Source organism: Pseudopipra pipra, chromosome Z (genome assembly GCF_036250125.1).
Source record: "Pseudopipra pipra isolate bDixPip1 chromosome Z, bDixPip1.hap1, whole genome shotgun sequence".
In the NCBI taxonomy this organism is placed as follows: Eukaryota; Metazoa; Chordata; class Aves; order Passeriformes; family Pipridae; genus Pseudopipra; species Pseudopipra pipra.
In genome coordinates this window covers 24,634,237-24,660,181 of record NC_087581.1, presented here as the reverse complement: position 1 = coordinate 24,660,181, position 25,945 = coordinate 24,634,237, and the positions used below count along the sequence as shown (strand labels likewise).

The 25,945-nt window shown below is 35.8% G+C and overlaps 1 protein-coding gene across 6 annotated transcripts in view; it reads right to left on the bottom strand.

Annotated features, from left to right (window-relative positions):
* Nucleotides 1-25,945, bottom strand: part of SMARCA2 (SWI/SNF related, matrix associated, actin dependent regulator of chromatin, subfamily a, member 2) — a 119,320-nt gene that overhangs the window by 18,289 nt on the left and 75,086 nt on the right. For 5 of the 6 annotated variants that reach the window (XM_064641635.1, XM_064641638.1, XM_064641636.1 and 2 more), the window contains 4 exons: nucleotides 25,533-25,760; nucleotides 22,006-22,083; nucleotides 19,188-19,406; nucleotides 1,674-1,891 (listed from right to left, as the gene is read on the bottom strand). In XM_064641635.1, coding sequence (XP_064497705.1) covers nucleotides 1,674-1,891; nucleotides 19,188-19,406; nucleotides 22,006-22,083; nucleotides 25,533-25,760 — 743 coding nt within the window. Of the gene's footprint in view, nucleotides 1-1,673; nucleotides 1,892-3,660; nucleotides 3,769-19,187; nucleotides 19,407-22,005; nucleotides 22,084-25,532; nucleotides 25,761-25,945 lie in introns of those variants that run through there. The other variant, XM_064641640.1, reaches the window with a different exon arrangement.

Sequence of the window (25,945 nt, the reverse complement as noted above, 5' to 3'; positions counted from 1 at the left end):
AAATCAGAACGCAGAAACTTGGAACTCCTCTGTATAGCTCATAGCACTGAATACCTCACTTTAACAGGCATCTTTAATTCCTTACAGAATAGAGCTTCATACAGTTTTTAAATTGGGAACAATCTGTCTTGCATAGATGTGGGCTCCTGGGAGAGGGAACAGTATGCCTTGTAACTACATAATAGATCAGTGGTTAATTTTTTTGACAGAAATCAAATAGGAACTTCCTGGGGCACAAACGTCAGGCAAAAATCTTTAACCTCCCTAGTAACTATCAGTTACTATCAGTAGCTATCCCCTACTGGAGGCTAGCAGAAGTAACTTCCGCTTGCTATTTTAAAAGTAAGAAATAGGCATCCTGATAAGAAGTGCTTAGCTTCAGGACAAGGCTCAAGGCCGAGAATGCAAAATCCTTGCAGCCCTGACTGGAATACCTGAACTTAAACACTCCTCCCTTCTCAGCTATTTTATTAGTTGGGAGTCACAGTCAACCAAATACACTGAGATGGTAGTCAGCTTCCTCCTCATCATATTTGTTGCTGTGAATGCTGTTCCAACAAACTTTAGGATGTGCTCTAGACAGAGCCCACAGATCACAGAAAGGTTCACTGTAACAGTTATGTGCCAAAAGAGTCATGCATCACAGTAGTGTGTGCTTTGCCAAGTACCACAGAAGTCATCCTTGTACAGGTAGAGTCAGAACAGTAGCTGCAAAAAAGGGCAAAGTGCAAGTTGCCATTTAAAGTCACAAACTGAAAGTTGTTTACAGGCAAAAATTACTTTGTTACACCTATGCAGGTCACCTAATGCAAACACTTCTTGACTTTCTCTGAATGCATTTATTATTAATTTAGTTTATAAAAGGTGCTTATATGATTTAAGTAATTCACTGTATAGCAAAGATGGGACAAGTACATGAGAAGGATCTACTGATTTTTGACAGACAGAAGCTGAGTTAAAATATAACTTTCTCAATCAAGTTTGACTCAAAGATGTTATGAACTAATTCTCAATTTCTTGCCCATGAAGTACAGATGTTTTCGATCTGAAAACTTGCAAAACATAAGTCTTCAGATGGCATTTCAGATCAGAAGGAATATTTTTTTCCTGAGGTCCAGCTATCTAGCATTTTTTTAAGCTGAAAATAGGAATTGCTTGACAAACAAGAATCCATCTCTTCTGTGGACAATGTATTACGCTCAATAGTTCTGTACTTTTTCTTTTGGCAGCTCTGACACTCCTGATACGTACCCTAGGCATTCTGGGCAGTCTTTCAGGTCATGGTGAGACCCATGTAAACTTGCATTGATAGCCATGTCTTTGAAAAGATTAATCTCAACACATGCTGCACCACTACATTGAACGAAAATCCCACTCAAGCTAAATGTTCTTAAGTACACCTTCTGAGCAGAATGACTTTACTCCTAAGCAGGAGCTCTCTATGCTTACTTTTTGTAATTGTGTTTCAACAACTTTCTATCAGATGAATCTTAAAATATCCTAAGTCTGAGACTTCCAGGATCAGGCCCTAAGTGGAACTACTTATCTGTAAAGCTGTGTCAGCAAGTCCTTCTGAAGACTGAAAAAAATGAAACTGTTATAAAACACAGAGATCAATATCGGTAGAGAGGGAGAGAGGACATGCAATAGATAGAGACCATCTCTAAGCTCACCTATCCTTGTAGTTTATCACAGTATCAATGATAGCATTCATTTGTTTTGTCAGCTTAGGTGGGTTGGGTGACAACTTCTCTGCAGGAGGTCTGCCTCTTCTTTTCTTTGCTTTCTCTCCATCCTCCTTTCCAGAATCTTTGTCCACGTTTCTTCGTCTCTTCCGTTTTTTAAGCCGAACTTCCTCTTCCATTTCTTCCAAATTGCCGTCTTCAATTGCCTGACAACCACGGATTCAAAAAGTATGATTTTTAAACAAAACAGATATTGCAAAGGTAAAAACTGTATTTAAAACCAACCACAACAAAACCCAATGCAACTCCACAGGATGCCGATAATTCAACTCAAAATGTTCAGTTTATTTATAAACAGGAGTACAAGAAACTGAGTTGCTGGCAACCAAAGAGACACTGAACATTAATTTGTCCTTAGAATCCCACTGTCCTTTCTCTAAATAGGTGCACTGTTCATCTGAACCTTGAATTCCGCACCAAATCACAGCCTGCAGTATTGTCTCAGTAAGTGTACAACAAACATTAATTTTTTCATATCAGTGTTAGTTCTGGGTTATATAGTTCCACGCCAAACAGACTTTGGTATCACATGTTTCAAACGGGATAATCTAAATTGTGCTTAGCTCCCAAAGCCACCTCACACACAATTCTTTGTGCATACAAACAACACAGAGATACTTCATGCAGTAACAACTCAACTTCTCTTCCAAATGTTTTAAGCAACTTTTAAATGGTCTGTTAAAACCACCTCTAAAATGTATCATTTTCTTCTAGAATAGTAACCAGGAGGTAGGCAGAAGCACTGACAGTACAGCGTTTACTGTAAAAAGCACTCACAACATGGGAATGAAAAAAAACCCACCCCAAAAACCAAACTGCACACATAGTCACAGACATTGAACAGTTGTTTCAATTACCTGGATGTATGCTTTTAACCAGACACAGCAGCTCTACGCAGAGGGATAAAAAAATTGCTACGAAAAACCAAACTAGGAATAAAGGGAACCTGTTCACATACACTGTCAGATCCATGTTATAAAGCAAGAAGCTGAACTTTTCTTGATTTGAAAAAGCCAGCAAAAGAAAAGAAATAAAAAATACCAGATCATAAGAGAATTGAAATAAAAATTAAACAAAAAATCTTAAAATTAAGGCTTTCTGATTAATGCTTTCATATAACTGATGTTGATATTTGTTGCTTTTGCCTCAATATTGCCTTGAGTACATGCAAATGCTAATCAATCCTTTCTTGCAGCTGAAAGAGCTCTAATCCTAAAGCAATTACCTTCATTTCTCCACAGCATCAAACATGGCTAATATTTATGATCATGTGAGCACAACAATCAATATTAAAAAGTGATTACAACCCAGACGTAATTTTTCTCAACTGTGTACAATGTCTCTTCAAAAACATTTCGTGAACAAAACCTAATGCACAACACAAAACAACCTGGCATGTTAAAAATACCAGTGGGATTTTGAAATCTGTTTCCTATGCATCCTCCGATGTGCAAATCCACAGAACAAACACAAACGCAGAATCCTTAGAGACAGCCTGAAACTAGGCCTTAATAATCAAAAGACAATTTACATCATGCTTCCACAGCGTTCAGATAAACACTATGAAGGAGGCTTGAGATCTAATGAGTTATGAAGAAAAGAGAAGGAAAAAAAAAACCTGCACACAAATTCATTAATATTCATCTGGATAAAGCAGGACATGCGCTTTTATAAACCACTGAGGCTAACAAAGATTAAGAAAAGGAAATTTCTCGGCATATCTTGGAAGCTACAAAAGCTAATAATAAATACAGTATGCAAAAGGCTGTCAACAGTTAATGTCACTGCTCTCCTCAAGCACTCGGTTGTACACTGAAACACGGAGAACACTGACTTTTGATGTGTTACACACCTACACATGCCTGTGATGTAGTTCTACTGAATCTTCAAGACGGCAATGAAAAAGGATATTTACCTTACCACTATCAGCAGGCCGGCTATCGGAAATCACAGTTAGTGGGGATAAAATTAACAAGCCAGCAAAGCAGCGAGCTGCTAGTCTCTTCATCAGCTGATCAGGAAAAAAAAGAGAGCTGGGGAAAGGCTATGTTTTCATATACAAGTAATTTTATTTTACTGAAAATTTAATACTGAAAGGATTGTGGATACTGAAATCTGCTGTTTCATTCTACCTACTACAAGGCCCGAAGCCTTCCTCCTTCAGCCTGCTTTTTAATATTGACAACTACTTATCATATTTCTCCCCTTATTATTCTAGGCATTCAAGTTAGATCTTTAGCTGAGCAGTTACTGATTCTTGTTAGCATTTTAGTAATTACAGCACAATTAGAAAATTTCATGTATGATTTGAAAACTGAAATAGGTTGCATGCATTTTAAAGATGCATTTATTACAGAAAATGTATTCCTATTGCTTTGCAGTGAACAGATCAGGTTTGGTTACTGAAACTGATAAAAAAATACATTCTCATTTACAAAAAATTAGAAAAAAAACCCTAAACCAAACCAAGTTATCATTCTGTTAACTTTGGTAGCATTTTGTTGTCCTTCACAAAACTGGTGTTCGCTTAACTACAATGTATTTATATTTCTGCTTGCTTGATAGATTTTCTACCACCAAAAAAATTCACAGTGGTCCTGTCATCACAGAGTTTACTAAAATCTCATTTTAGATTTCTGCATAAAATTCTTGCTTGGAGTAGGCAATATTTTTGAAAATAAATAAATATTCACAAAAAGAAAAGATAAAAGTGAAAAACGTGTTTTGTGTTTTTTTTTTTTTTTTTTGGGTGTGTATGTGTGTGGGTTCTTTTGGTTTTTTTTTTTTTAATATTATATATAGCTATGTAGTAAAGACAAAGGATAAAAATAAAACCCAAGTCAAGTAACTTATACTCCTGCACTCTTAAAATTAGTAACTAGCAGGTAGCAAATTAATTCTTAGCAAACTACAGATCTGCAAACAGATGTTAAACTTTCAACTGAACCAGTAATGTGTCAGTTTATACTAAGCTTTCAAAACTTCTGTGCGTGAATGTAAACTCGGACAGTTTTCCTTAATTTAAGACTTTAGTGATCCCACTTGAAAATCAGTGTGACATTACCAGAAGTACAAAAATGTAGCTATTATGACTCTCAACATTAGTTGTCAAGTGGTAGATTTGTATTTTGTGTATAAACAGTAATATTTAAAACTAAACCTGTATGATTTATTCTGCCTCAAAAGATGGCTTAAAACCGTACCACATAAATGAATTATCAGCAGACAATGATTTGTGCATATGTCTACACATATGATCCAAGCATGTGTGTATTAGCAACAAAATATTTATTAAGCTAATTCATCTGACTGAGCTCTTTGTTAGAAAAGCTTACTTTTCTAGGGCTTAAGTGCTACACCAAAGACAATGCCCTTCCAAACCTTTATCAGTATGATAATGATACAAATCCTAGGCACAAATCTCCAGTTCCTGACAGATGATGGGCTGTGTGAGAGTGCAAAATAACACAGACATCTCCCATGCTCAAACGCCTCTGGATTAGTGAGGTGAACAGCAAGGGAGTCAAGGAAAATGGTACACAAATAAAAATTTAACACTTTCCTTCCCTTTAGGAAACTGGACAAAACACTACAAAAAATATTTGGAAACCTCATTTTCTTGGAAGAAAGCTGTAAAAATTTCATGTCAAATTTTGCAAGTTGCTGAGCGCCTCACGAAAGGCAAATACACCTTGGAGGACCCCACGTTAAGTTCCATACTGACAAAATGTTCCTGCTTTTCTGACTCCCTCTTATTGCTGTAATCTAGTCCATGCGCATGAAACAATTTCATTGCTGAAGAGCTAAGAGTGCACTGGCTTCTCAGGACACCAGAATTTTAAGAAAGAGCACACTGATCATGGATTAAGGAAATTAAACTGTGTTCCTCCAAAAAGAAGCCCCCACCTCCTAAGCACAAAAATGTATTTGTAAGAAGGCAAGTAGAAGTTACTTCTGAGACAGTCTGCCTTCCTATTGCTGCTTGCAATTATGTTTTTCCCTTGAGAAAGGAAAATAGCAGTTTTGAGGTGAAAGTATTCTTAGTGAATATGGATACACTACATGAGAACCACAGAAACAAAGTAAGGATGAAATGCAAACTGTTTTGTTTCTCCATTTGAAGGACAGGACATTACAGATGTATTCTTAACTTCTGGAGAGCATGACACAGCACCATGACTGAACACCTTTTCAATTCAGAATTATAGACTCAAACAAGCACTAAGAGCTACAGCTCTGAGTTTTGTTTCAGGACTACCTTCTGCAAGTCAACAATTGACTAGGCCTTATATTAGTTTTAATATAATTTCACAGGAAGCCTTATATTAATTTTAATATAATTTCACTCAAGTGTGATCACAGAGTGAATCAATGGAGGTGCTCATCTTAAAATAAAAATCAGTTTTGCTGTCCAAGCCTGTCTCATTTAGATGGCACAACACTGTAATATATAATTATTTTTCCTTTGATTTCTCACAGTATGGTTGTGAGAAAGCTGAGGCACAGTGAAAGCTACTGCTACTACTTATAGTCAAGGAAACTGGACACATAAACCAGAAGTAGCAGGGAGCCATGTAATAAGTCTGATTGATGCTGCTTAGACAAATGGGAAACAGGACATGAGACCTATTCCTGTGTCCCTCTTCACTTTTATCATAATGAAATGAACATTTAGAGAACTTGCCCCTTCCCTTCAAACATCAGTGCCCTGTGTCTTTCCAACTGGCAAAGTTGGAAGAGAGCTATTATCATGTGAAGAGATTTGCTAGCATGCTAATTAAACCCAATGTTTCCACAGAAAGCAGATAAAACATAGGTGAACAGAAAAAAAAAATTACCTTCCCAGCTTCCTGAACATAAATACTAAACCAATCATGCAAAGGTTCTAAAAGAACGAGCTTTTCTGGGAACAACAAATAACTTAACTGGGCACTATACTTACTATGGCCAAGTCATAGCTTAAGGGCTATGACTAAGCTTAAGGGATGTTAAGCACTTAAAACCAAAAAACATGTCAGCAGTGCAGTAATGAACAACAGACAACTGCTTTGCAAAATAAAGTTCCCATTTACCATACTAAAAGAGAAGAACCCTATGGATGGCTAACAGTAAACACTGAAAGCACTAAAATGACATCTACCTGCCCCTACCAATTTCTCTCTTCAATATAATCCTTCTCGGAAAATTCCATTGATATTCCAAGAGAAGTTCTTTTCCCCCTCTATTTGAAACCCTACCACTCTTCATTTTATATTTTTTCTCAGATTAAATCTGGCAACAAATGAAGACTTCAACTTTGAACACCCTGATGTTCACGTTCTTAAAATGATCTCTTCAAAATCCATCTTTCTTGTTTATTCTTTAACGATATCATTCCTATGTCTGGGACTGCTTCTAATTTCCATGTGTTAGAATTATTTCTTGGCTTTCTAAAGTTCCTTTACACTGCAGATATATCTTGCTATGCTATAGCACAGAGGTCAGTATACTACAGATAAAGACTGTGAAGAAGAATACCATAACTCTTGACAGTTAGATGAAAGGGCTTAAGATATTCTATCAACAGCGCAATGACGAAATACCTGAAGACAATTATAAGGATTGATGAAGAGTTATTTTAATTGAATTTCCTCTCCTTGCTGGATATTACTGCACAACAGATTTACCAGACTGGTTTTGCTGGGACAAAATGAAAACAGAATGTAAACCAAAATCTGCCAAAGGTAAAGAATTCGTGACTACATCCAGTTTTTCCTCGCTTTTGCTGGTGACTCATTCTCTTCCACATAAGGAATAGGCCAGAAAGTCTCCATCCAACACTTAAGTAGAAACAAAGGTATTGTTTTCTTTAAAAACTTGAATACAATGTAATTATTGCAAAAACACATCAACTCGTAACACATGGTCTTCTCAGATAAGCTTTCAGCAATTATGGACACTGAGTCCTTCAGCCATGTGTTCAATTAAGGTCTGCATCTTCACTTCACCAAAATTTGTATTTTAAGAAGTGGGAGAAGATAGATTGTTTTCTGTTTTGCATTTGAAAATTATTTGCACTGAAGCTCCAGTTGCCTATATTTAATTAGACATTAAGGAGAGCAACAATGCAAATTATAAGTAATTTTTTTTTCATTTTGATTTAAAGATTGAAGCCAAAAAGACCTGGTAAAACCATGCGAGAATGTAAGTTATCATTAAAGAGTCTCAACTACAGCAACAGGGCATAGCATTGGAAAAAAAAAAAAGTTATCTACTTAAAGTATTAATAGGACCAAAGCTTTTATCTTCAGTGTTTTCTTGCTGAAAATTTTTAAGGTCAAATTTTTTAAGGTCAAATATCCTAATATTTAATCTTGATATTCTGTAGTCTACAACTACTCAGCCACACCCTTAAAAGTTCTACAGAACTATCTGTAACTATCTTCTACAGTTTTCAAAATGTCTTGCTAAGAAGACTGCATTTAAACAACCTCTTGTCCAAGCCAATCTCATCTAGAAGCAGCAGAAAGATGGGGGAGAAATCTAAACACAGTCTATGTCAGAAACTATCCATATCAACCTCTGACTCTTTATCACTGAACCGTTTTGTTGTCGTTGTTTTTTTTGCCTTTTTGTGTTTCCCAAATACTCCCCCCTTCATTTTAGAAAGCTGTATTATCTGCTTAAGAATTCTTGTCACTTAGAATTATAGCCTGTTTCTGAACACAGTGAAAAAAGGCTCTCATTCAAGACTGGAGGACAATTTATAACAGACCTGTGACATTCTACGCAGGAAAGTTGCCAGATGATAAACAAACTTATTCTGAAAGGGATGTTAAAATAGCAGTTCTCAAGTACATGATACAGTGAGTATTTGAGATTGCCTTCAGATTGTTCATAGCCTTTTCACATATTGATGACTCAAAAAGTAAATAGTGTTAATGCACTGGCACTGGAAACAGTTGCAGGTATCTTTGGAGGTATGATCAGAAGTAAAATCGAGAGACACAATAAGATGTAACTAACTTAAGAAAGACACTGGAAGACTATCATGAAAATACTGCAGATACGTTTCCTGGCTTCAGATTCACAAGCAATTCACCTTAAAGTAAAATCTACCATGACAGAGATGCCTCACTTTTTCCCCTTTATCTTGCTCACTCTCACAGAGATGCATGTTTGTTGCTTAGACAGGATTCTGGAGCATTTAGTGACTGGTGTTATTCAGTGAGGAAGTGTAAAAAGGGAAGGTGTCTCCCTTTTTTTAATTTTTATCAGCATTTTTCTGTCTTGTCCAGAATTCTGATTCATGAAAGCCTACTTCAGGAGTGTAGAGGACAGTATACTGACAAAGGTATTGTGAGAGAATTGGCAATCGAGTTATGCTTTTCCATAACCAGGGACATTATATTCCCTAGAACAGGGGGCAAGGAAAATCAATTGCCTGAGAAAATTACCTTTTCTGATGGGTGCCAGGGGGAGGTGAGGAAAATTACTTTTCTTGCCTTTTCCTAAATTCCTTTAAAATAACAAGCGTGGAATTTAGCATAACACTTCCGTGTCCTACAACAGAAGATGTTCTTTACTACCTTGGCATCTCAGAGTTTAGAAGGAAAATAGTTTCAAGTTTGTTATAGCTTAGTTTGTACTGAGGGTTTTGCTTCCAGATCTTCCTTTTTGGATCTAAAATAAATCTTTTACTGGAAGGACCTATCATTCTACTGCCTTCTGAGACTACTTTTTTCCTTCCATTTTTAATGACTTTCTACAATAGCTGATTAATTAGTTTAGAAATTATGAACAATATTTAAGACAATTAGTAGTATTCCTGGTAAAACCTACATTCCGCTCAGGCTCACTGATAAAATGTCATAGAACAGGAGAAAACACGTTGCAATGAAGTCTTGAAAATACTCAACAACAAAGGCCAGATCCAAAACCATGGAAAAAACTTCCAGGCATTTACTGTCTCTCAGTCAGGTAAGACATTGTTTATTTCACACGGGAGATCATGCACAAAAAAAACAATCAGAAACACATCTATATCTGACCACCAATAAGTGCATAGAATGACTTTTCTTCCCAGTTCTGAGACAAGTATTTCCTATTGCTGTTTACCTTGTATTTCACAAAATACTGTTACTGTTGCAGGTTTCTGAGTAATTCTGAGCAATGTTAATTTATCTTTTTTCCTTATCATTTACCTTGTTTAAAAGACATGCCATTCTTCTGTCATGAAAGATGGTAGGAAATCTTTACTTGCAATGTCACCTCCTGGTAGACTAACAGCGTGGCTGATGTTTTGCAGCTCAAATGCTAACAACTAAAGACAGACTTCTCATGTTTGATTTTATTCTTTATGAAAAAATTCTCAAATTTCAATCCTTAAGAATGGAAATTAATAGATTTTTAAATTTATTTAAAAAAAAAATAATTTCCAGGGCTTAGCCCTTCTGCATCCAAAGAACTTTGTCTCCTTTTTCTTCTAAGACAGGGTTTATACCCTCACCAGATCAGCTCTTCAAAAAGAAACCACAGTCTTGGCTCTTTCCAGGACATTTACCTGCAGTGAATGTTGAAAACATTTGCGGCAACAGGCATCTTTTCCTATGGTAAAAATAAAACTGACAATGCTAAGCACTGGAAAAGGTAAGTGGACATGACAAACTCTTGTTCTGGAACATACTCAGGGGGAGTAACAACAACATCTGGCAACATACAGCAGGATACCATGTTTTAGTAGAATGTTTCCTATAAAGAACAAGATGCTTTTTCTTCTACTATGGAAACAACACAGCTGAGGACTAAAACACAAAGGGATGATTAGCAGATTTCCAGTGTGGAATCATCAATTTTGAGCCAAATCTATAGCCTTAGAATAAGGGAATTATTTGGCTCTCAAGTAAACAGATATTCAGTGGTGCCTTTGAACTGCCCAGAAAAAATAGTAAAAGTTTTCTTTCTTTTTGATCAATGGATGAATAGACTAACAAAAGACTTCTATTTTACAAGTGAGAATAAATTTTATGTGTATCCTGAAACACTACTGCATTTAATGGTGCAACATGAGAAGCTTATAGTACAAAGCTTAAACTGGCATCTTTAAGCATGTTAAAGTAAACTCAGCTCCTGCCAACAGTCATCCCATTAAATATTTTCTCTCATATGTTCTTCTCCCCCCTTATATTTAAGTACATTCGCACATTCTCAGCAGTCATTTTTTATTACAAGTTTAAAATGTGGAACATAGCTAAATGGGAACAAAATCAAGAAAAAAACCTCAAAACAAAACAGATAAAAGTATCTCGCAAAAAAATGAACAGTTTCAGAAACCATTATAGTTTAATTATTTTTTAGTGGATGTTCATAGAATTCTTGTATCTTCTTATTCACAGAAAACAAGTTAAGGATTTTTCTAATAGCATGGGAAATTGGGTTTAGAGATCTATCATTTTTAATGTAGGTACTCTGAGGCAATTAAGAATGGGAAGCACATAAGAGAGTACGGTATGAGAAACATATATGGTAAAAGGTTAGAAAACTCACTTCCTATGCCAACAGAGGAAAAAAATTTGCTTATAGAAATAGACTGTGTTTAAAGAATAAACAGTAGGAGATAGCCCCTTGTGACATTTCCAATGTAGTTTTTTAATAACTTAGAAGAATGTGGAGGAAGATTACATGAAATGCAACTAAGTCAAACTTTGGATAAGTTGCTGAGAAAAGTTTAGTTACGTGTATCTTTTATGTACCTTATACCCAAACAGTATTTTGTGATGCTTAGTGATGCAGTGAGTTCCATGTCTTCAGGATGCTTCTAAAGCTGCAGTTACCTGACTGTGGCAGGACTTACAGTACAGTTTGACCCTTTAAGATGCAAATCACAGCCTAAAAGTAAAAATCTAACATGAACAGTACCTGTCTAGAATGTCTTTTTGGTCTTCTGGGATAAACTGCAATGCGAATCACAGTCTGACAAGCAATAACTATTACCTGAGCAAATACTAACTGAACAAAACAAAGAAGATTCCTAAAAAAGCCAATGAGAGCTAAGAAGACACAAAGTTTTCCAACAGAATAATGTACAGTATAGTATTGTATACTACAGATGCATATACAAAAACTAAAGTAAGTCTGTAAGCAGCAACAAAGTCCTTAGTTCTGAGCTCGAATTCTAGCTAAAAAGGTCAGATGCAACTGAAAAGGATACATAATGGATACCCATGAAACCATAAACTGTAACACTCTAAACATGACGATTTCAGAGTACAGGACAAAATTATATGGTTGTGCTTACTGCAAAGTTTTTGTGGGATTTTTTTTTTAAGATTAAAATTTTACTGCTAGAGTAAGGAAGTACACTATTGTACTCATCAAGCAAGGTACTTCAAGATGACTCAGGAAGCTAACTGCCACTTGTGACATGCCTAAGGATATGCTGAGTAATTTTTGAGAAAATCAGTCTGAAACTTCCCCGTTCTTCCATATTTGCTATGTTAGTTCTTCCATATTGTTTATATACAAGACACAAATTGCTATCACTTCTACAGAAGAGCTAGAGCTAGAGCTGGAGCTAGAGAAGAGCTCTACATACATATGCCAATCCATCAGAAGAATTACTTTTTCCTGTCACACCTGCTGCATGAAAAACTTCAGCACGAAGCTTCCCATCACCTGCTCAGGTCTGCCTTTAGAAGGTGGCCTTCTACAAAAAAGGTCTCAGTTTGCTTAGAGTGAATAAATACTTCAGCCACAATATACACTTGGAAAGGTATGGGTAACTTCTTACCCATGTTGCAAATGCAACATCTATTTTTTTAACTAATTATTTTTAATTTACTTTTTTCAACATATGAAAAAATTTTTGTCTTTATTCAAAAATCAATAGGTGACAAAAGGTTAGCTACTGCATATTACCCATCATTGTTACTGTCAAAGTATGTCAGAGAACATAGCAGTGGAGTCAAATATTAAAATGTTTGCTGTTTCTCGTTCCATTGCCATATGCCCCAGCAACAATAATATTTTACACTTTTAATGCAGACTTCTTTTCTTGTAGATTTTGTGAATTATTTAATAGTTGTTTAGGTTTTAGTTTTAGAATCGCAGAATATCTTGAGTAAGAAGAGACCCACAAGGATCACTTACTGCAACTTCTGGCCCTGCAGAGAACCATCCCCAAGAATCACATCATGTGCCTGGGAATATTGTCCAAACACTTCTTGAATTCTGTCAGGCTTGGTGCTATGACACCTTTCCTGGGGAGCCTGTTCCAGTGCCCAACGACACTCTGGGTAAAGAACCTCTTCCTAATATCCAACCTAAATCTCCCCTGACGCAATTTCAGGCCATTCTCTTGGGTCTGCCACTGATCACCAGAGAGAACAGATCAGTCCTGCCCTTTGCTCCCCCTCCTGAGGAAGCTGCAGACTGCAATGGAGGTCTCTCCTCACTCTCCCCTTCTCCAGGCAGCTGATTTGAACAGTACTTCTGGCATCTTAACCACAGGACCTTTTTTTTTCAGGAAAAAATTTGCACTCAAAACAGTAATAATACATCAAAACCTGAAACCCAGAGTTTTAGCTTACAACTTCCAGGCTACATAAACTTGGTATGTCAGAAACTAAAGCTATTTTAAAGAAAATGCAGTTTATTTTAGTCTAATACTAACAATACTCCTCACATTTTTAAAAAATACATAAAGGGACTTACATGTCACTCACTACTATTCCAATTTTTCTAGAGGGGAATAGATGCACAATTCCACTTGAAATATTTGTTATGGTACTTTACATATAACATTGTATAGTCAAAATCACAGACTCAAAAAAAAAGAATACTATGAAAATACAGCAATGTTTTACTGATTGGTATTCCTTGTAAATAGCTGTTCAGATTTCCTGACTTGAGGTCTTTCTCACAAAGAGAATGTATTTCAAACACTAAAAATTACTTTGCAAAGAATATCTCAAAAATACTGAAGAAGCATTTCAAATTACTTTTTTGGTTTCCAAAATTAATACTCTCAAATTAATACTCTCAATCCTGATTCCACATTCTGAGAAAGTCACCCAGAGTGTAAACCAGGCCCTTTTCTTTATATACTAACAAAATTATCTTGTCAAAATAGAGAACTGAAGGTATCAGGCAGATGCATTTAAATTCCCTCTCATCCATAAAAAGCCAAGAAAACCCCATATTTCATCTAAACTGCTTCATTAGTTTTAATTTCACTGGAACTTAAAACTACCTATTTTTTTCCATAAGTAGATTCTGAATTGAATTTCATGAAAAGGACACGAAAGATACACAGTAATAGGCAGAACATAATCATGACTTGGTTAAATAAGGCTTTAAAGTCATGTCCAACTTTCTAATCCTTCAAAAAATCAGCTTCCACATGCATAAAACTTATCAGCCTCAAACTGCACACTAGAAAAGAGTACCTGGGGCATTCTGATGATTGCTGGTCACAAAACAGACAACATCCTGGGACGGTAGACTTTGTAACCCTCCAGTGACAGTCTTTTAAATGTGACTTGTTCTCCCCTACAGCTTAACAAATTCAATTGGAATTACAATTCAATACTACAGAGCAGAGTTTAGGTCAGAATGTAACTTTCTTCAAATGTTGTGGGCAAATACCCACTTACTTGACAGTTAAACAGGTTTAGCAGCAAGTCAGGAAACTTTGCAATTGTAACCAAAAATGGTATAAAGGAGTAATGAAGAGAAAAAAACAGGGGTGCAGGGGTATTATGTACATGAACTATTCAGATAAACTATGCACTGGGTTAAAAGGTAATTTTTTTCTCCTTCTCAGAATTTCAGCCTCCAATATAGACTAAAACAATTATAGAATGTAATGCTAATTTTCCATTCAGCTATTTCAGTATCTAACAAAGACTACTGTAAAATCAAATTCCACCATCACAGTTTACAAAAACAGGTCTTAGAATTATGTTCCTAGTACTGATTCTAAAGTTGTATACAAAAAAGCGAATGTCTCTCAGAAAACACAAACCTACTTGAAAAACTTTTAGTGATTTATACCAAGTTGTAGCCACAAGTTGGCCCAACTTTACTCTCTGCTACCAAACTGAACCTAACATACTATTAGAGAGTGTGTAAAATCAAAAAGTTATGCAAAGTTCTGTCTGATGAGAAAATATTTGAAAACGTGTCCAACAATTTTCCCGCTAGATAGTTTGATTTATTATACAACATAACCTCAGTTAGTAAATATAAACAAATAAAATTTGTCATGATTATGTTAAAGATTATTCATCAGATATTCTGTATGCGTGAAAGCCAGTACTGGTTTTCTTTAACTAAGACTGACTAATTACAAACCAAATGTCGGAATTTCACTTACAATTTTTAGATCAACTAAACAAGCATGACTTCTGCAATTCTGCATGATGTAAATGAGATATTGCTGATTTTGTACTCAGATATGTTTCCCTGGCCAACATGCAAAGCTATTTCAAATTAGTTGAACAACTAGGGACTAAAACTTTATTCATATCACCTAGCCAGCAATTAAGTTGAATGAGAAGCTGAAACCAGATGCAACTGTCTTAAGGGTCTTGTAACTACTCAAAAAAAATCCTCTGTTTCTTGAAACCTGTGCTAGGCAATAGATTTCTTAGTAGATGACCCCTCTAGAAAATAATATGCCATGGGATCCAGTAAAGCATTTTGTAGTTCTATTAGAAATCATGCAGAGACAGAACCTGCTAATGCATGAAATACTTCCAGCATAGAAATGCTTTGTAGAATCAGGAAGCAATCTCCCCCTTACAGATTTTTTTTTTTTAAGGAAGTATGGTTGTCATGCCAACTGTTAGAGAACAGCAAGCTGCAGCGACAGCTAGTGATGAAGCCTGTTTGTGTTTCAGAAATTTCCTGGGAGGCTGTCAGTGAATTACAGGTTGTTAGGGGCAGCAGCACAATCTCACTAAATACTGTCTATGATTATATGGTTTCTGTAATTATTTCATCCCTTGCTTCCAAATTCAGGTACTTGACCTCCTAGCAAGAAGGGAGCTGACATACTTGTCAGTATACATGCATGCATACAGACCCTGAAGTGTACAGCGGATCCTGTGGGCATCTGCCATGATCTGAACTACACTTTTCAGTGTTGGGGGTGTCAGCAGAGGGTTCAGAGTCCAACTGAGAAGGGGTAAGCAGTTATCTTCACAGTCAGAGCTTTGGCTGCTGAATGAGGCAAAACTTCTTAGAAAAGATCTAGTCAACTCCATAAGACATAAAAGAAAAAGAGACAGCTGAAGACTAGATATTGATATTATGAAACTAATTTACTGGTCAGAAATGCAAAGTTTTATTCAGAAAACCCCATGAGAAGACAGCTATAAAGCTGTAACAGCAGCCACAGCAAGAGAAAGAAATAAGGGGCATCCCTTGATGCTGGTAAACAAATCTCCTTCTGTAATATTGCAATAACAATAGACCTATCTTTGGAGAACAGCATGATGTAGAACACAGTTAGAAGGGTATCTTATGAATTAAAGTATTAGTCAATTCAGAACTTACTGCTTCTATCTTATATCAGCAAACTACTGATATAAGTAGTTTGCTGCATCCAAGTTAACATTAAACAATTAATTACAGTTTTCATGCAATATGCATGAGACTATTACAGGTTACAGTGTCAAAGCCACAAGATACAAGTGTTTATAAACTATATAACACCATTTTTTAATGTTTATACAGTTAAATATTCCCTTGAATATCTTGTACACAATATATATTCTAGAGATGTCATTACAGAAAAATCTAATGCATCTTCAAAGAAGATGTAAAAGATTCTGCTGAATCTGCTGAATGGCCAATGGGTGTGACAAAGAACTCAATTTTACACACATGAAAAATAAGATTAAAAAACTCAGAAAACTTTGCTTACATTTCATTATCTACCCAGTTAGGAGTTTTATTCTGAATGTGCATAAGCAGTGTTACACTATAAACGTAATTCCATCAAAAGGAGTCTAAAAAGTGTTGGCAGTTCCTACTCTTGTATTTGTTTCAACACACTCTCAGGGACACCTGAAAGCATGTTAAACTATGTATACAGTAGAGTTAGTGCGTGCACTATGAAGCAATCTGACTTAGGTAACAGCTAATCTGAAAACATGCTTAACAACACAATAGAGAGAAGGGAGAACAATTTCTGTCAACAGAAAAACAAGCCACGGTGAAAAAGGGTTAGTGTATATACCATCTTGACTAGCAAGGTTTCTAACTTGGCCTCATGAAACAGACTCAGAAGCAAACAATGAAAAAAACCACTATCAAGTATATGGAGACCTGCTAAGAAATTGTTTTCAGAGTATTCTCTAATGACTCTTTTATAAAATGGTCCAGCACTTTGCAGTGTTTTTACTGTCTTCAGAAACACAGAATAGAAGGTATGCCCACTAAATCTCAAAAGAACACCAAGCTGACCAGAAGTTTACCTAAGGATAGGCTTAAAATTCAGAGTAATTTTCGTGAAGAAAACTCAGATATCATTCAGTGAGGGTGTATGCTAAATCTTCTCACCAGGAAGGAAAGACTGACTATATGAAACATGATTTTGAAAAGCTGGCAAAGAAGTAGATCCACAGAAAAGGACTAAGGTCTTATACTGGATCAAAAATTTAACATGAGTGAATACCTTTCATGTTAAGAAAATGAAATACTGGATTATGAGGTGTAAGTATCCTAGAAGTTATGTGAAAGAACTCCTCCTCCTTATTCAAATGACGCTGCATCTGGAATTCTGATGTCTAGCTTTCAACCAAACCCGTAGAAAGACACCAGTTATATACAGAAAAACTAGGGGAAATCAGTGGAAATAATCAAAAAAGCTAGAAAACAGGAACTATGGGGAAAGACTGCATAAGCAGTGGTTGTTAATCTTATGAATTTACTGAACAGGGTGACAACTCTTCTATGACACAAAATGTTGAAAAAAAAACAAAGGTAGTAGCCTGTTCTGCATGAGCAGTGATTAGGACAAGAACCAATTAGCTTTAATTCCAACAGGAAAATTCTGGTAAAATATAAGGAAAAGTCAAACACTTAAAAACATTCTGCTCTGGATTTTTAAATTCACTGCTCAGGAACGCCTAGAAGAACAGGTCAGATGAACTACTATTAAACGACACGGGACTGGATGATTCTGCCTGCAGAAGGAAGAGGGATCAGATGATTTCTTTTACAGTTGCCATTTTTAAAAATAAAATGCTTAACACAAGTATTACAGCCAACTCAAGACACAAAACACAAAAGGCAAAGCTAACGTCTATGTTGCCACAGCCAGAGTATTTCATCATTTAAAAAAATTAGTTTAAAATGGCCTTGAGTAGATGTACATTCCTTGAAAATGCCAAGTATAAAACTCCCGTAGTTTCACAGACTTGCTTAAATTTACAGCTGATGTATCATTCAAAGCTTTTCTCCCCAAAGCAGCACAATCCAGATTAGCTCCTAGCACAGTATTACACAATGCACTCACACCAACATCACATTTGAAACTAAGTAGGTTAAGATTTCTACCTATCTTTAGCAAATTATACACAAAAACTACACTGTATATTCAGGTTGGTATTGTCTGTTGTTCTTCTACAATAAAACTTACTCTGTCAAACCATGTAGCTTCGTTTTGCTCTTAAAATACTTTATCTACAAGTTTTCGAAATCAGAATATTATCAAATTTCCTTGTTCTGAAAAGACTTTCCAACAATCAATCCTCATCATGCTCCTTCCTATATTTACTCCCACTCTGAAAAGACACATGCATTATTACTCACTAGATGTGTATTTCACAGAACAGCAAGAATCCTTAAGTACCACAAACCCACAAATTTTGTCTGAGTTAAGTTTAGAATCTTTGCTTTCAGGCCTTAAAGTCTTAAATCATTTATCAGGTATTTTGATCTTAGTGGAGCCAAGGAATGCTTAAGATTTGGAAATGAAATAGCCTGAGAGAAAGGAAACTTATGTGAAAATTTCCAAATTCTTAAAAGGGTTAAATTCAGGTATTTAAAAACATAGTCAGCTTCTCCAGCACAGAAAGTTGTAATATACACTGATTACTAGTCTCCACTACCACAAAAGAATGCTTTGGGTATCTGAAAGATGACACATATGAAAGTGCCTAAAGATGTAAGAAATATGTCAAGATCCATGGCAATAGAATAGTTCCAACTGAATGCTACCATAGCCCTGATTCAGCACTTAAAAACACTGATGTAAGTTTCTGCAGTGCAGTTCGAAACTTATTATGCCTTCAACACAGCAGCAAAAGCTGGATAATAAGGATATTTTAGGCCTAACTACTACATTGTGTTTTCCCTGCTGCAGTCTTCAAAGCAAAAAAAATAAACCCCACCCCAAATGACTAAATTTCAAATGTAAAAAACCCAACCAATCAACTAGAAGGCACAACCTACCCGCAGCCACTGTTTCTCTGTGAGAGCATCACTGTAGTCCACATCCCTGCGCTGACGGGATCCTCTACCAAATATTTTTTCTTCTTCTTCTTCACATGTAAGCCTTTCAACTTCAGCATCATCCTTAATAATCCAGGATGGTAATTCATCCTCCTCCATCAAGCGTGGCTTACGCTTAGGGTTTCTGGCATCCTCCCTGCGACGGTCCATGTCCATACGCTGCAATGGGAATCGAGAAAGGATAAAAAAGTTTTAAGGGCAATTATTGAGCACACCATGTAAATGTCTACCTATCTACTGATATCTGAAACGTTAAACAAGTCCTTCACAGGTATTTCCCTTTCATGATACTCTTAAATACTTCTAAAATGCAACTATAAAAAGAAAAAGCTACACTTGTTTGTTAATTTTCAGTCATATTCACTATTCCACAACTAGCTTTCACTGAAGTAACTAAGACAACGAAGCAGCCAAGTGACAAAAAGCAGATCACAAGAACACTGCTGTGTTCTGTTAATTAAAACACTCTTCCTTATTTGCACAGGCTTATTGTATTTGCAAATACTAATCATTCCCTCACGATGTCACCAAAAGGTGTTAGTATTATGTAACTAAAAGGAATAATTGAAAACACACAGTTTTGTGTGCCTGAATATCAGAAGAAGAAAATTTAGAAGTTCGTATTAGAAAAGAAGAATCAAAAGAGAATTAATAAATTCAGAGAAGAGCTTGCCTACAGTGCAAGCTTTACAGTGCCAGAAAGCCAACATGCTTAAACCTGAATTTTTCCTGATCATACTGCTGTACTAGACAAAAATCAAAACACAAAAATACCAGATAACATTGGATAAAGTGTTAAGAACATTAGAAGGTAATGTTAAGACTTTCAGCTGAAATATAAATAATTTAAAATTTTGAATAAGCATATAAATTAATTTCAAGTGTGGTGAGCAATTACCTCAGAAAACAGATATGGATACTGAGGATAGACTCCCATGACCTACTCACCAGTGAGATACTTCATAATCCTCCTGGGGAAGCATGCACCTTTCTCTATTGACTATATGCTGATCAAGCTTCCTATGGTTCTGTGAATTGCATCTGCATTTTCTTAAGTACTCAAATCAGGTAATATGAATACCCATTTCAATTAGGCCTTTTCAAGAGTCATACAGTACTTATTACTCAGTAATTAGTTGCTAAGCAGAGGAAACAAACAGATGGTGACCAAGTATTTAATTTTCATATTTGAAAAAAAAAATATTAATAGACTAGCATCAGAATTGGCTGTAGCATTGTAGCAGGCTACTGCTTTGGCCAGTAAACCTTCATAAAAAATGTTTTCAACTATGTGTAAACCCTTCCTTGTGTGCATGATGCTGCATTTAACACAGGAGGCCAACTAGACATATCATCCTTCTACAACCCTAGCCAAGACACAGACATGCATGAATTCAGAGGTATTATCTCTAGGGAGACACAGGTATCACTAAGGTAGGGAGAATACAGCCTGTGCTTTTTATCTGACTGTACAAGACCTGAAATATTGATAGAAAGAAGACAAAGAGCCCTGACTGCCAAAGTTTTTTTTCAGATTTTTCTTTCATAATTAAACAGTTTACTACTATGAAAACCATTTTTTATTAACAATTAAAATTATTTCTTAACCATAAATATTTAACTTCATTCTTTCTATCTTACTATTTTCAAACTCTGGCCTTCAAAGCATGTTACTTTTGCCTCTTCAAATTTTTATTACCTACTGCAATTCTTTACTTTCCCCTAAAAACTTCCATGTCAATTAATATGAAAAACATAAATTACATCCACACAATTCAAATTTAATACTAAAAGATAAAGTTTTAAAAATTTCCTGCTAATAGACATAAATTCATCAGCTATTTTCAATTCAAGGATTAGTTCTTCCCTTCTGAGTCTGAAGAAGAAATACTAAGAAGTTCTCCTACTACCAGAACAAATCTACTTTCACAGAAATCAGGGTACATTCAGTCAATAATTTGGATGAAACTATTTCTTTTGAGTTTTGGATTGAAAGGCCACCTCTTGGTTTCTGTCACGTAAATCACCTTACATCCGAATCACTGACTCAAAGTTTAAAAAGACAGGTGTCTGTAACCACTCATTTTCTGTGCAGCCTGACATTAGAGATTCCAGTTTTTCTGAGATAACATTCAATGAGGCAAGAGCCATGCCTATACAGACATTTTAGTAATTATTCCATCAGTGTTGCAGTAGCATTAACAAAAAAGGGAAGTAGTAATAAAAATGAGTGGCTTACATTTGAACTACTGTCACTAGCTCTATTTTGGTAACTGTTCAACAGCTGTAGCAGCAGAGATGCAAGTAACTGGGCCCTTGACAAAACCATCAGCAAACTCCAGCTAACTCACCAAGAAAACAACAGTGTAAGTCTACTAATTTGCTATCTAGTTAAGTTCCTGTAGTTGTCCTTGCCAACATCAAAGCCCAAAAGGAAAAATGTTGAATAGCAAAAGGATGCTGTAGGATTAGCAAGCCAAACTGTGACTACAGTTTTCGCACTACAAATTTCTCAGGTTGTGTCAGATTCTTCCTCCAGATTGTCACTTTTTCACTGTACTGACAGCAAGGATCTCTGAGTCTTTCTGTCGTGTGAGGAACTGTGCTTAAGCAGACTACACTTCTTTCCTCAGATAAACAATGCAAGTAAATAAAGCATATTCCTCCAATAAAGTTTTCCAAAATTTAATGACAAAAGGTTAAAGCCTTAGTTAAAACACTGGAGAAGATAATCTACTTATAATCACATCATCCTTACCATAAAGAGATCAAATTCCTCCTCACGTCGAGCAATCATCTGATTCAGAGTCTCATCATCAGGAACTTCATCTTCCTCCTGGTTAAAAAGATGGATAAAATTATTAGAAAGAAGTTACATGCAATTTGAAGTAACAGCCTCCATCAAGTCAGAGCTTCACTGACCCTCCCTCTCAGACAACACGTGTGAAACACTCAAAAGTGAAACTAAAACTTTTAAAATGTTCAGCTATTCAGAAGTTACACAAAAATAACAATCAGAGAGACAACTGGGACTTATTACTACCTTCTTAATTCAAGAATGTGGAAATGAACAGATACACAAAGAGGAAAATTTGGGTTGTGGTTTTCCTGGGTCAGAAGCATAGTCAGTGCTTTGGTTAAAATGTATTGTCATTCTGCTGTTCTACAGTGCTCCCCCAGATATACTATTCTACATTTTGAGGTCTTTGCTGCCAAAGCACGGAGAATGAAGAAGTCCTGATTAAACGAAAAAAAATGAAATACGTCTTTATACTGGAAAATAACACTGCTGAATCCCTTTCTCTTATCCACTGTCTGCTTACAAATTGAGATCTGAAAATTTTACTTTGACAAAATCAGTTATGTCATAAAAACAGAAACAGACACTTGAAAAACAATCCAAAACTGTAGCGTTCAATGAAAAATGTTAAAGCTGAATACTTATGATACCCATTTTAACACAATCAGAGTCCACAATTTCAGTTTCCCTCCCTGAATTATTATGAAAGCCCAGAAAACAGGTCACTCGAAATGGTAAAACTACAGTGATTCCTTCATAGGGTTTTCTAAACCTGTTATCACAATACACCAGAGACCTATAATTCTTCATGAAAACTCATATTTTGAATCCAGTGTAATGGGAGTATAGGATGCTGCATATAACACCCCAAAAACCTAATATCCTGTAGCTATTATTTTTCTGAAATGAAGAAAAAAGGCCTTTATATATCCACCTATCTTCCCTCCAGTGGTAGGATTTCTACAACTCAGAAAAAAAACCCCAGTTCTTATTGATGCAATTCTCAGAGAACACCTTTGTACCTTAATGAACACATAATTTAACATGAACAAAGCAAATTGGAAAGTGATAGTTGGTTCTTCTTACTTCTACTCACTTCTCCTTCAATGTTCAAAAAAAGGAAGTCACATGGTTACATACAGAGAGAAAAAAAAGATTCTTCTATGAATGTGATCATCCTGGAAGTTTCATACACTTCCTACCACCTCAAAGTAATTGTTGATCTGAAAAAAATCAGGGATCACCCAGCAGAAGCTGTGTCTGTATTATCTGTGGTTAACAGGATGTGTGAACAATCCTGTTGCCAATAAGGTAGACTTGGCAGAAGAAAAAACTAAAAATAAACACCAGTGCTAATACAAAATTACTCCATAAACAAGTTACTTTTAATCACTTGCGATACGCTGCTGTTATTCCAATAAATCTTTCAAAATACACAGAAATTACCTCTTTCCTTTATCTAGCACTGCTGAAAAAAAAACAGTGCAAAAAGAAGAAAGAAAAATAAGGGAGTTTCAATGCTAAACTTACAAAACCCACTAAGAAAGTACAAACAGTGCTCTACATGTAAGTGTGACAAGTTTAAAGCATGCTTAGCATGGGAATATTTAACTAGGTGATCGCTACACAACCTCTTTTTTAGATGTGCTAGTATATATTTGCAAGTCAAAGTTGTTTTAATATGGTTGATATTATTATTGATATATTAACTTTTAGCTGAGAGATTTACTTTTTCTAGTCAATCTCTCATACGATACTCAAATTTGTTTTCAGTGCTGCAGCAATGAAGAAGCAATGTGCAGGATGGTGCAAATTCAATCCCTCTTAGTCCCTCAAGAGTTTTAGTGTTTAGGCAAATTTTGCATAGTCTCTGTTCACACAGAAGTATTCCTTCAAGTCTTCAGTCTGCTGTTAGAAGTCAGACACCAACATCAATGCTTACTTTAAACACTGATGCTGTGCTATGGCAAACAAGCCTTGCTCAAATCTGCTTGCTTCAGGATTACAGACCAAATGTATCTGAACAACACACAAGAAGGAGATTGTTCTGAAGTTATCTATGAAATAATGCAAGTCAAGTAGTCCCTGAGCTACAGGCCTGACTTCAGAACCAGTTAGATAAATATTTTCTAGGGCTTTGAAAACATAATAAACAAATTTACATCAATTAAAAAAACACAAAACATAGGCTTACTCAATATTTCTGCTGATTTCAAGTTAATCTATCTACTAATATAGATAGCATTGGCTGCTTTAGAACTACGGTTTTACTTAATCAAAAATGGTACATATATATCACCGCGTTTCTGCGTTGACACTACAAATAAAAGACAATTACTGATAATGTTTATCACTCTAATTTTAGGAAAATACTAAAACAATACAAAATTCCATCTTAATGAGGTACTACATTTTCTAAATGCGTAAGACAGAGTTTACACAAAAGGATTAATGATTGAAGAAGGAAACTCCTAAGTCTTTGAAACTTTACACCATGTAATGGAGGATGCCAGTGAAACACAGGCTATAGAACCTTCTTTCTTTCAGTATGCACCATATTCAGACATACAAGGCATATTCAGAGGCAAAATCAGTCTCAAAATCTCTCTGTCTTTAACTACTACAAGGTATTTTCTAGTTGAGAAATGTCACCGCAGAACAGGATTTTGTGTGTGTGTTATCAGCACAACTGATACATTTATTTGCTTTCCCCCAAATACTGCTTTCATTCAAATGCTGAATTTTCTTCAAATTAAGAGAAGAATCTGCAGTGACAGGCAAAAGAATAGGCTCATCATTCCAAACTCACAGTTCCATAGAACAAGACAATGAACAGACAGGGACATACAGTGAGTAATTCTGTAACCTCACTGTCCACTACTGTAAGAGGAGACTTGACAGCTCTTTTTAATCAGCTAATTGTTTCTTGAAGAGGAAGTGGTGATGAGAAGTCCAGGCTAGACACAGCCCCCAAAAGAAGCAGTTATTTTGCTGGATTGTCCTAAGCCCAAAGCACATCAGAGCAGATCTTAACTCTTACCGAGGTTCCGGAAGAGGCACAATAGGCATGGTTTTTCATGATTGAACCTAGGTAGTGCTAATTGCTCAGCATGTCTGAAAATCAAATTACCTACATATAAATGAGATTTAGGAACTGGTTTATAGGATTTAGGAACTGTTCTGGAAAAAAATCTTTTCTGAATGCAATTATTTGCCAAAATTATGAAGGGCAGAATGGGTTTTGAGTTACAATGCCTAATTCTACACTAAGATTCAATCATAACCATTACTTCATAACCATTACATTATAACCTATTACTGTGATGATAAAAAAGAGAAAAATTAAGCTATTTCTTTGTCTGATGGTAAGAATATGATGACATTTCTAATTTCAAAGGAAATGACAATCTTTGTATATGATGAAAAAAAAAATTACTCCATACTTCCTGAAACATCCTCTTTCTAATAATTTCTAACTACCTTACCTCATTTTCTTCTTCATGCTCCAGTATAGCCTGTAGGAAGGCTCTCCTTTCGTGGCTTGAAGATTTCTGATCAAACATTCCTGCCTGAATAACTTTTTGATCTACATTCAGCTTATACTTTGCAGCAGCAAGTATCTTCTCTTCCACACTGTTCACAGTGCACAGTCGCAGGACTCGAACTTCATTCTGCTGACCAATTCGGTGAGCTCTATCTTGTGCCTGCAAGTCCTGTTAGGAAAACACATAGAGAGAGTAAAACTCTTTTTAGTCTCTCTTCCCTTACTTTTACACATCACTGGCTACGATGTGATTTGCACAGATAAGTGAAATCGCTGAAAACACACACATGGCTATGTACTCCAAGAGTACACTTCCATTCTTAAAAACAAAAAGGGAACAAAAAAGGTGGAAAA